The 13,002-nt window shown below is 38.6% G+C and overlaps 1 protein-coding gene across 1 annotated transcript; it reads left to right on the top strand.

The window, feature by feature from the left end:
• Positions 1-12,386: 12,386 nt before the first annotated feature.
• On the top strand, positions 12,387-12,545 carry LOC120095563 (keratin-associated protein 20-2-like). Its single transcript, XM_039088737.1, has one exon. It carries the CDS (start codon positions 12,387-12,389, stop codon positions 12,543-12,545), a length of 159 nt encoding a protein of 52 aa, XP_038944665.1.
• Positions 12,546-13,002: the final 457 nt, after the last annotated feature.

Raw genomic sequence — 13,002 nt, forward strand, 5'->3', positions numbered from 1 at the left:
TACTAATCCAGCCCTAGAGAGGAGACTGGAATGAAATCGCCAATAGAAGGAGGTTAACTACACCCAAGAAAACATAAGAAATTAAACATTTTAAAACAAACTCAAAAGAAGAGAATCATATACACATAATACCACCTCCAGGAACAAAAATAAGAGGAACTAGCAATCATCTGTCTTTAATATCTCTCAATATCAATGGACTCAATTTCCAAATGAAAAAACATAAGCTAACAGACTAGATACACAAACAGGATCCAGCATTTTGCTGCATGTAAGAAACACACCTCAGTGACAAAAAGATATTACCTCAGATAAAAGGCTAGAAAAAAGTTTCCCAAGCAAATAGTCCCAAGAAACAAGATGAAGTTGTCATTCTAAATTCAATAAAATAGACTTCCAATTAAAAGTTATCAAATGAGATAAGGAAGGACATTTCATATTCATCAAAGAAAAAAACCCACCAAGAAGAAGGGTCAATTCTGAACATCTATGCCCCGAATACAAAGGCATCCACATTTGTAAAGAAACTTTACTGAATCTTAAAACACAGTTTGAACCTTCACACAGTAAGAGTGGGAGACTTCAACACCCCACTCTCAACAATTGACAGGTCATTGCAACAGAAACTGAACAGAGACAGTGAAAGGAACAGAAGTTATGAACCAAAAGGTTATAACAAATACCTACAGAACATTTCACCCCAAAACAAAAGAATATACAATCTTCTCAGCACCTCATGTAACCTTCTCCAAAACTGACCATATAATCAGACATAAAACAAGCTTCAATAGACACAAGAAGATAGAAATAATCTCATGCATTCTAACAGATCTCCATGGACTAATACTACACTTCAATATCAACAAAAACAACAGAAAGCCCACATATTCATGGAAGCTGAACAACTCTCTGCTCAATGATAACCTGGTCAAGGAAGAAATAAAGAAATCAATGACTTTAAAGAACTCAGTGAAAATGAAGACACATCATATCCAAACTTATGTCACACAATGAAAGCAGTGTTAAGAGGAAAGTTCATACCATTAAGTGCCTTCATAAAGAAATTGGAAAGATCCCATACAAGCAACTTAACAGCACACCTGAAAGCTCTAGAACAGGAAGAAGCAAACACACCAACTAGGAGTAGGAAATAGTCAAACTCAGGGCAGAAACCAACCAGTTATAGGAAGGGGTGGGTGGTTGGGTAGTGGGACACCCTCATACAAGGAGAAGGGGAGATGGGATGGGTGTTTATCTACAGGAAATCAGGAAAGAGGATAACATTTGAAATGTAAATTTAAAAAATCCAATTAAAAAAAAGAATGTCACAATAAAAAAAAGAAACAAAGAACAATTCAAAGAATCAACAAAACAAAGATGTGGGGTTTTGTGGTTTTTTTGTTTGTTTGGTTTGTTGGTTTGGTTTTTTGTGGGTTTTGGGGAGGTTGGTTTTTTGTTTGTTTGTTTGAGAAAATCAATAATAGATAAACCTTTAGCCAAACTAACTAAAGGGCACAAAGATAGTATCCTAATTAATACAATCAGAAATTAAAAGGGATACATAACAACAGAAACTGAAGAAATTCAAAAAAATCATCAAAATCTACTCCAAAAGCCTGTACTCCACAAAACTGGAAAAAAAAGCCTTCAACAAAATATAACACCCCTTTATGTTAAAAGTCTTGGAGAGATCAGGAATTCATGGCACATGACTAAGCACAATAAAAGCAATATACAACAAACCAACAGCCAACATCAAATTAAATGGGGATAATCTCGAAGCAATCCCACTAAAATCTAGGACAAGACAAGGTTGCCCATGCTTTCTGTACCTATTCAGTAGAGTACTTGAAGTTCTAGCTAGAGCAATTAGACAACGAAGCATATCAAGGGGATAAGAATTGGAAAGCAAAAAGTCAAAGTATCACTATTAGCAGATGATATGATAGTATACATAAACAACCTCCAAAGTTCCACCAGAAAATTCCTAGAGCTGATAAACAATTTCAGCAAAGTGGTAGGATATAAAACTAACTCAAACATATCAGTGGCTTCCCTTTATACAAATGATAAACAGGATGACAAGGAAATTATGAAAACAACATGCTGTAGGAGATCCACAAAAAGTATAAAATACCTTGGTGTGTGTCGTCTTACAAACCAAGTGAAAAATCTGTAAGACAAGAATTTCAAAACCCTGAAAAAAAATGAAGACCTCAGAAGACGGAAAGATCTCCCATGCTCCGGGTTTAGTAGGATTAACATAGTAAAAATGGCTACAGTACCAAAAGGCAATCTATAGACTCAATGCAATCACCATCAAAATTCCACCAAAATTTGTCACAGACATGGAAAGTGCAATTCTCAACTTCATATGGAAAAACGAAAATCCAGGAGAGCCAAAACAATTCTCAACAATAAAAGAATTTCTGGGGAACCACTGTCTCTAACTTCAAGATGTACTACAAAACAATAGTGATTAAAAACTGCATGGTAATGGTCCAGAAGCAGACACGTAGATCAATGGAATAAAATCAAAGACCCAGGAGTAATCCCACACACCTGTGTATACTTGATCTTTGACAAAGAAGCCAAAACATACAGTGGAAAAAAGAAAGCATCTTCAATGTATGGTGCTGGTCCAACTGGCAGTCTGTATGTAGGAGAATGAAAATAGATTCATATCCATTTATGTCACCTTGCACAAAGATCAAGTCCAAGTGGATCAGGGACCTCAACATAAAAGCAGATATGCTGAATCTAGTAGAAGAGAAAGTGGGAATGAACTTCAAACTCATTGGTACAGGGGGAAATTTCCTGAACAAAATACCAATGGCTCGGGCTCTAAGATAAATCATTGGTAAATGGGACCTCATGAAAATCTTCACTAACACTATATCCAACAGAGGACTAATATCCAAAATATATAAATAACTCAAGAAGGTAACCAAAAAAAAAATAACTCAATTAAAAATGGGATACAGAACTAAACAGAGAATTCACAATGAAGAATCTCAAATGGCTGAGAACCACTTAAAGAAATGCTCAGCATCCTTAATCATCAGGCAGATTCAAATTAAAATGACCCTGAGATTCCATCTCATACCAATCAGAATAGCTAAGATCAAAAACTCAAGTGGCAGCACACACTGGTGAGGATTTGGAGTAAGAGGAACACTCCTCCATTACTGGTAGGACTGCAAACTGGTATAAACACTCTGGAAATCAATCTTAGGTTCCTCAGAAAATTGGAAATTTCTCTACCTGAAGACCCAGCTATACCACTCTTGGGCATACACCCAAAAGATGTCCCTCCACACCACAAGGACGCATGTTCCATCATGTAAATAGCAGCCTTATTTGTAATAGCAAGAAAAAGGAACAACATAGTTGTCCATCAGCTGAAGAATGGAAGGAACAAATGTGGTCCATTTACACAATGGAATACTGTTTGGCTATTAAAAACAAGGACATCAAAAAAAAAAAAAATACCAAGGGAAAAAAAAAAAACAGACAGCATGGATTTGCAGGCAAATGAATGAAACTAGAAATTATCATCCTAAGTGAGGTAACTGGACCCAAAAGGACATGCATGGTATGTACTCACTGATTAGTGTATATTAGCCAAAAAGTACAGAATTGCTCCAATACGACCAACAGACTGTAAGAAATGTAACAAGCAGAAAAGCCCAAGGATGCTTCAGTCCCACTTAGAATCAGGAAGGGAATAATCAGGGAACAGGAAGGGAGGGAGAGACCTGGTTGGGAAAGAGGAGGGGGAGGGGTAAAAGGGGAACAGGATCAGGTATGGGTAGGAGGGGCAGGAGAGACGCCCAGAGAACAAGGAGAGTGACTGGAAATATGCAGCCTTGGGGGTGGGAGATAGAATGACCCTCTAGAAAGTACCAGAGATCTGGGAGGTGAGTGACTCAAAGGACTCAATTGGGGTGACCTTAGACAAAATGCCCAACATTGGGGAGAGGGAACTCAAAGAGTCCACCTCCAGCATATAGACAGAGCCTCAGGCAGGGTTACTTACCCTCAGTCAAAATTTCTGACCCACAACTGTTCCTGTTTAAAAGAACTGCAGGGACAAAAATGGAGAAGAGACTGAAGGAAAGATGGTCCAAGGACCATCTTGGGAACCATCTTATGGGGAGTTCCAAGGTCTGACGCTATTACTGATGTGCTTAGAGACAGGAACCTGGCATGGCTGTCCTCCTAGAGGCTCCACCAGCAGCTGACTGAGACAGAGACAGATACTTATGCCCAGCCACTGGCCTGAAGTCTAGGACCCCTATGGTTGATTTGGGGGAAGGATTGAAGAAGCTGAAGGAGAAACAACCCCACAGGAATACCAGCATTCTCAATTAACCCAGACCACAGGGAACTCCCAGAGACTGAGCCAACAATCCGGAGCATGCAAAGGCAGGACGAAGGTCCCTGGCACAAATACAGCAGAGGACTGCCTGGTCAGGTCTCAGTGGGAGAAATGTGCTTAATCCTTGAGAGACCTGAGGCACCAGGGAAGGGGGAGGCCTGCGAGTGGGAGGGCATCCTCTTGGTAAGAGGGGAGTGAAGGAATTGGATGAGGAACTGTGCAAGGTGGGTGCAGGGGGAACAACTAGAATGTAAGTAAATAAAATAATAATTTTTAAAATGATTAATGATTAAGTGATGAGTATAGAGAACTCTTTCTCTCTCTCTCTCTCTCTCTCTCTCTCTCTCTCTCTCTGTGTGTGTGTGTGTGTGTGTGTGTGTGTGTGTGTGTGTGTGTGTGTACTGGTCTGATATTTTTATCTTTAAATTCTTTTAATAAAAGTTATTCTAAACATTTTAGAAATAAAGTACAATGGCAAATGCCTAGTGGACAATTCTTTTTAAATGGCTCATATAAAACGTTTTTATCTGTTTTTGTATAACTCATTATCTGGGACTGATCTAGCAGCCTGTTACTCTCATATATTAAAATGTAAGTGATGTATTGCCAACATAAAAAGCACTTACTCCCCGGTCCAAACTGTCTTAATTTCCTGACACTGCTGTGCTTCTGCATGATAGCAATTCGTTTCTTCACATCGCACCCTTGTGATAATTCCCTCACAATTCAAGGAGATAACGAAAGAGAAGGAAGCTTGCAATGTCTGCCCACTGCTGGTTCCATCTCTGTCGGTTTTATATAAAATTCCTACAACAGGACTGAGCTAACTTAGCTAATGTAAGGTATGCATGAGTTAGAAAATAAAAATAAACGCGTCCAAGTGTAGGAAGGTGTTGTGTTTGGGCTGGGAGCACCCCACTCTGTGCTTAGAGTAGATGCTGAGCTTTTCTTAGGCCACTCATTCAAGCACTAAAAGTGAAAACAAAACACAAAGCAAACAAGGATTGCCACCAAGGACCTGTCTCCAGCGCTATGCATGTAGCTGCGGGAGCTACTCTTGTCTCACTGATTGGTATAGAACCAGCGATGCGAACTTGGTCTTAGATGTCACAGCACTCTGCTTGGTTCGGGAACTTCTCCATCTCCACTAACACACAACACAGAACTGCTGCAAAATAGAACTTCATCTAAGCAATGGCCATTCCTGGGATGGGTGGGGGCCAAGAAGGTGTGGGAAATTGAAATGGCAAATGGCAGTCAAAGAAAATAAATTTCTTACAGAAACTCAAGCAAAATAACCTCGGGCCCGGGTGTTTTCACTGATGAATTATTTAAAACGCATAATTAAGGTGACACTACAAATCACATTAACGTCCTTCTGTAGGAATAATATCTCAAAGTTGTAGGATTTCCAGCTGGTTTAACTTCTGGTCATTCAAATGGTGAAAATCCACAACGTTGATAGCAAGAAGCAAGCTATACACCTGAGGACATCAGTACAACATGTAGGAATGTGTGTGCTCACTTGTCGGATTTTACCATGTAAATGAAATGCACATTAATGGTGTGCAATGCACTATTTCACTGGATATACACAGTGCTTGCTAGTAAAAACCTTTCATAACATTTTTAGACAGTTTCCCTTCTCCATGTGTTGATTTAGACTCGCCAAGCATAAAATTGTCCATTGACATCTAAGGCATTCTTCATCTTGTCTGAAGAATCAAACGTTAAAAATGCTCTCGCACCTTTTAACTCTGGAGAAAAATGTCTCTCCTAAGTTTTGGTAATCTCAGGATCACAGATGACTCCAAAAAAATTAGTCAAAACTGTCGAGATTGTGTTTGGAGTTGCCCCGATTCTGCAATTGATGTGTCAAAACATTATTCTACAGGACCCAGATTAGGGACAGTGGCTTTTGTGATATAAGTGCATGTATTTCAGATGGAGAATGGGTGAGACAGCAGAGAGTCAGGTGTGAAAAATAACAGTAAAGGTACATGTACAGACACTTCAACATATAAAAGTTTTGTTAAGAAGAGAGATTGTTTGTATTAATATTAAATGCTCTCCAAAATACCTCATCCATTTACAAAAACGATTTAAAGAAAAGAAATAAAACATCCACAGTTTTATTCACTCATATAAAGTTACATAAAGACAACCCCACAAACACCAGCCATCATTTTATAGCTATGAAAACATTAGAGCAGGAAAATGCAAATTATTACCGCAAGGAAGCCGCATTACACACCCATCAGAGTGGATAAAATTAGAGACTGAAAATACCAAGTAATTTTGAAAATGCTCAGAGCCTGGAACTTATGACAGACTCCTGGTGGCATGTGTTTTTTGTTTTTGTTTTTCTTTTTGTGAAATCTCATCTTGCTACTTCCGTAGGATATTCTTTAAACGTTCCTCCACAGTTTAAACAAAGAGAGGAAAATACCTGGCAAGCATCACAGTTGAAATTTCATGGGCTCGGGCCTTCATCTGAGAAGTGTCCTTGTGAAGAGCTCTGAATATCTGGCTCAGGGGGTTCCACATACTCAAGGATGCTATCCTTTGTGGACCCCATCAATACCACAGAACTATTTGTTTATTAATAATTTGTCTCCTTCAACTTCTTCTTACCAAAGACACAACAGGAAAATTAAATTTATCTGAGAAAATCACGTTTTAGTAATGTCATTAAGAACAAGAAATAAGCCTAAATATGTTGACACTTATCAAAAGAAAATATGTACATTTTAATATCTTTGTCCAACCCAAACCTTAAGCCTGGATGCTTTCACTGAGGAAATCGTTAAGCCCCAGAAGCAGAACGTACTAACAATCCATACAAGCTTCCAGAGTGGGAAAATAGCAGAACTATTCATAAAATTGAGATTGTGTGATGGAGTCCCGCACACGCAAAGAGAGATACGATTATAAAACTCTCCATTTAAATATATACATCAACACATCAAATCAAAGGGGTTATAGATACACTTCATGATTTCAACATCCCAGAAAGGTTTAATACTTAGAAATTTAGCCTATGCAATCCATCACATCAACAGTAAAAGAAATAAATCGATGCAGATAACTAAATAGAACAAGATAAAGAATGAGGATCCCTGATACTTGGTCATGAATTTTCAAAATTCGGTAAAGCGTAACAAGGAATAACTTCCCCGTTTGGCAAATGGCATCTGCATAGAACTCACAGCTTGTGTACCACAGCTGATACTGAAACATAGGGTGATTTCTCCTTGAAACAATAGAGGAGGTAAGTATGAGTATCACTGAATATGGATTCAGCATTGTGCCACAGATCATAGCTACTGAAATTAACACATACTCTTTACAACATTTATTACACAAGAAAGTAAAAAAAACTCATAAGCCTGCATTATAGGAAAATAGTGTGATCATGGGGAAGATAGGTGGGCCCATCTCCAAGGGAGAGTAGAGATCAAGGGAAAGAGGAACATGCTGAACTCAGGCTCATGTAAATAGCATACTGTAAAAACAAACTGATAATGCAAACAAAAGAACTGTATGCAGTGCTGTATTAATAATATGATGACCACGTAAGAACAATCTTTATTATATCATGCACCAAAACAAGATATGAGGTCTTTAATACTTGAAGTAACAATTTCCTTTAAGTAGGAAAAAAGAGCAGAATCCATGAAAGACACAAATAGTATTGAAATGAAATTAAGTTTCATTTTGAACACAGAAAAGGTCACCTCTAAAGAGAAGATATTTATGATGTATGTATCTAAACAAGAATTAAGGCACTAATAAGACACTGAAAAAGGACACAAAACACAATTAAGGAGAGCCAAAAACACCAACAATCATTTTCACAGGTATGGAAACAAAGGTGGCCAATCTCATTAGAGAAAGAAAATGCAAATTATTGCCCCCAGGGAAACAGCACTGCATACCCATCAGAGTGGATAAAATTAGTGACTGAAAATACCAGGTAATTTCGAGAATGTTCAGAACCTGGAACTTATAACAAGGATTCCTGGGGAGCCTGTAATTAACACAACCCCCATGGAATCTATGCAGCAGTATCTGCAGATCCCAAACACAAATACATCATTAAAATCAGAAATTCCACTCTGAAGAAGTAAGCATTTCTGTCCAGTCCCATTTTCTTTGTCCGGTCCATGTATTCACAAAGGTATGTAGGTAAACGGTGTTCTGGCACTGTATTCTGAGAAGTTGAAGCTATTTGGAGAAAACAGTTCAACAAACCAAAACTTGGAGAATCCACTGTCCGTCTTACACCACAACAAATAATGAGGACCTGTTAGTTCAGTTAATAAATATGTGCTAGCATGGACAGAAAGGGAAATAAAAGTCTATAAAATCATGTAATTTGAAGTATGTCATTCTGACACAAAACCAGAGTAAGTTAGGAATGAGAATTTTTCATAAAGTGAAGCAAAACTCAAGGGACTTGAGGAGTGATGTATAGGAACCGTAACGCTATGTATGAGGGCGTGGAACATAGTCTATGAGAAAGAGAAAGGAAGGGAGGGAGGGACGAGGGAGGGGAAGGGGGAAGGGATAGAGCTTGCTTTGCCCTATTTCCATAATACAGGACCTCTCACTAATTCAGAGTTCGGCTGGTGGCACACACCACCACACTCCACTCGTTATGTGAGTTCATGGGACTTACATTCAGATCATCATGCCTGGGCAGCAAATGCTCATAGCTGCTGAGCCACCTTCTACAGTACTTTGAGAAACTGAGAGTGTTTTTGGAAACCAGCAAACTTACACACTCTTCTATAGACAATAAGCAGTGTGTTCCTTAAGTCATGTCAAGTAATTGGAATATGCCATTTACAATAGTAGATGAGTTCCCATGGGGGAAGAAAGGGGTAAATGAAATATCTCAGATGCATGATTTCAAAGATGCCATTTGGATGCAAACCTCGAGTAAGCGTGGCAATGATATTCTCAATCCTTTGAAGAGAATCCAGACAGAGGAGGACCACTCCTGACTATAATGCCTTCAAAATTGCTGATACCTTATTGGTAGGATTTTATACAAATCTTTTCATCTTGGAAAGTGTTGTTTCTGGTGTAGCCTAGCTATTTATTTGGGACAGAATAAAAATAATGAATTAATAATCTACCTAACTGAACAGAAAACTATTGTTTTCCTAAAACGAGTTAGTGTTTTATTAAATCCTGTGGCTAGACTTCGTGAGGCTTAAAACAATAACAAAACCATCTTACCCATACAATTTTTGCTTAAGTAAACAAAACTTCAATAAAATTTTCAGACATAAGATATTCCAAGTCATGAGGCCACAAAAAGCCTGTGGCTTGCCTCACGTACCACTTAATATGATCAAAGACCCTGTGTGGGTGGCTGATGACCCAGATTCTAAGGTATTTCCCTGATTCTCAACCTCATTTTCCATTCCTGACACCACAAGCTAATATAGCAATGATTGCAGTGGCCTAGGCTAGGATTATAATTATGTCTGCGGTAGGGGTAGGAAAGGACTATTGCTGCCCACATTGTTGGGGAAGTACTGGTCATGTGGATTCTACTGAGAATGTTTTGGGGGTCACACAACCAATAGTCCCAAAATACCTTATGTGATTTACTTCTTTTCACAAGTAACTTACTCCTTGTTTCGGAAAGCACCAAGTGTTTCACAGACCCTGTCACCTGAACATGAATGATTAAAGTCAACATATCTCACCATTTTGGGCAATAGATATAGCTTAATTTTGATGTGCAACAATTATTTTACTTTTTCAATAAATTCTATGTTTGTAGCAGAATTTTCCACATATAGGTTGTTGGCTTTGCTTTGAAACTAGAATCCCAAGTACACCTTGCTCTCACAGAATGGCCCGGGGAAATATTTCCCTTCCAGGGACCCAGGCGCCAATGGATCTGTACTTCGTGACACATGACTGCCTCTAAATATAGTGCTTGTGTATCAGAGACGCAAGACAGAAAGCTCATGGTGTCAGAGAGGCTTTTACACAGACTTTATGGAAGACCTTGGATTCCAGGCAATGTGAGAATCCCTGGGGGAAATCCCCAAGACAATAACATATGAAGTAATTACTGGCAGGATAAAGCTACTGCAGAAAAATTCTAGGGAGATAGAAATGCCAGGAAAGTGGAATGTACACCAAAGAGAAGTAATGATTTAACTGAAGGGAGAGATCATGTGTGTTGCCACTAACAAGACTCATAGAGGGCTGCCCAATGCCATTCTGTGACCTAGATGCTACACCTGAAATTACAAGATTTAATATTTCCCATGATTTTCGTAGGCTTTTTCCTTTGTCTGTTTACACTTGCCACACAATATAGTGTAGACCAGCTTTATGAATTTTTAAGGAACCCAAAACTAAAAATTTGCCTTGAAATTCTTTGATAGCCATCTTGTATTTACATGACCCTAGAAGACAACTTAAAGAAGAAACATTACTTTTAGCTGTAGCAGGATTTTCCACCCACAGGTTGTGGACACACTTGCTATGGTCCTGTGATGAAGTAGAGTGTCATAACAGATGGCATGTAGGGGACAAAGCTGCTTGTCCCCTGGTGGCTGGAAACAGAGAAAACAAGGGACCCACAGTAAGGCACACTCATTCTACATGAGCACATAGAGTGGCCTACTTCCTCTAATCAGGGAATACTTTCTCTCAGTCTAACTAAAAATCTGCCAGCAGATTAACCCACCGATGAACTAGGAGCCTCTAAGCCCATTGGTGCTTAGAGTAAAGCCAGGGAGCTCTAAATCTATCCCAAACCTTACTTCAGATCTGCTTATAATTTTTGAAGAAAATTTTAACAACTTTTTCACAATCCGATTGCATAACTCTCAAATATAAACTAAATAACAACATTTTACAATATCCAAAGGCTGGACATACCCCCCAAAACAACTGGAAACCTATTATTTAATATGTCAGGTTTTAAGGGACAGTCAGACTCAAAGCAGAGAAGTCTCAGAGGAGGCTAGACTTGTAATATTTGGCAGTGTTGTAACCATTTAAGAATTTGGTGAAATTCAGTGAGTAAGTGAGTTTATTTTGAATTATGGAATGGTCATGAGCCTTTGGGACCCACAGATAGAAAATTATTGTTTTGAAGACTCACAGCTTGGTTTCAGGCTTATATTTTTTGGAAAGAGATAGAAACTTTAAGGCTCTGATCTCAACAACAAATCAGTCTATTGATTCTCTTACTTGTTGGGCTATAAGGATGTGGGCCATGGTGGGAAGAACTGGGTGACTTGTATTGTGACTATAAAATCATCTTGTTCCCAAGCTCTTCCTCTCATTCTTCAAGCACTTCATTCTTAGCGGGGTGGCCATAAAGGAAGCAATGGTGTGCCACCACACCCTCCTGACAGTATTCTGCCTTCATTCCAGTCCACAGCTATGTATGGAGCTAACCATAAACTTAAACCTATGAAAGTATAAATTAAAATTTGTTTTCCCTAATTTAAGTTATATTCATAGGTGTTTTACTCCAGTAATATAAATCTAATAAGCATAGTCACATTTTAATGGTGAAGACAACATGCACCAGAATGTCTAAAGCTTCTTACATCTTTGGACTCCCATTCATGAAATTTCATGAAATATTTTGTTTTAAAATTCCTCTTAAAATGTAGTTCTTGGGCCTGAAAAGTCCTTGGTTTTGAGGGTGGAGAAAAAAATGATAAAGCTTAGTAACTGGTATTCAAAGTAGCTGGAAAATGTCTAAAATAATCACATGATTTAACTTTGGGTGCTTTATGAAATTAGCAATGCAATCTTCCAGGGAACTCTCCTTTACTGGGTAAACAAAACATTAGATACATTTTCTTGTGGGAGTTATTCTAAATTATGTTTGTGCAATACTTGTGGTTTGCCCCACCCTCCCCTCCTTATATATAAAAGGCCCTTTGCTTACAGAGATGTCACATAAACCATAGGACATCTTCTACCTGACAACTAAGCTTCTACTCTTGACACCATGTGCTGCTATGGAAACTACTATGGGGGTCTTGGTTATGGTTATGGCTGTGGCTGTAGCTATGGAGACCTAGGTTATGGCTATGGTTATGGCAGATTTGGATATGGCTGCTGCCACCCATGTTGCCATGGGAGATACTGGTCCTATGGATTCTACTGAGCCACTTCAGGATCCACTGACCCGGTTTAGACTCATCCAACTCCTTCCAAGTATGACATTCCCATTATTCTTACACGTTTACTAATGGGGAAACTCACCCAAGATAATTTTAAAACCAAAATTCACATTAACATGGGAAATCTTTATTAACTAATGTCTTTGAATTTCTAATTGTATATTTTTTAAAGATATTGTTCCTTTATGTCCTCATTAATTCTTGTTAAGAGGAACAAATGTGAAAATGGTAGTGCATATTTCACTAAACATTTCCATGTTGTATGTAATGTTTTAAATGGCTTTTGTGTACATCCTACATGTTAAATCAGAGGAGTTTGTGTGCATAAGAGGGAAAGAGATTGGAACAAAGAAAGAAAAACTGAGGGCCACTGAAACTGAGGAGAGAGGGGGGAGGGAGAGAGGAAAGGAGAATAGAAGAGAGGACAGGAGTGGACAGGAG

The sequence above is a fragment of the Rattus norvegicus genome, chromosome 11, assembly GCF_036323735.1.
Source record: "Rattus norvegicus strain BN/NHsdMcwi chromosome 11, GRCr8, whole genome shotgun sequence".
Classification (NCBI taxonomy): Eukaryota; Metazoa; Chordata; class Mammalia; order Rodentia; family Muridae; genus Rattus; species Rattus norvegicus.

Coding starts and splice junctions, on each gene's coding strand:
- LOC120095563 (XM_039088737.1), top strand. CDS start 12,387: ATGTGCTGCTATGGAAACTACTATGGGGGTCTTGGTTATGGTTATGGC.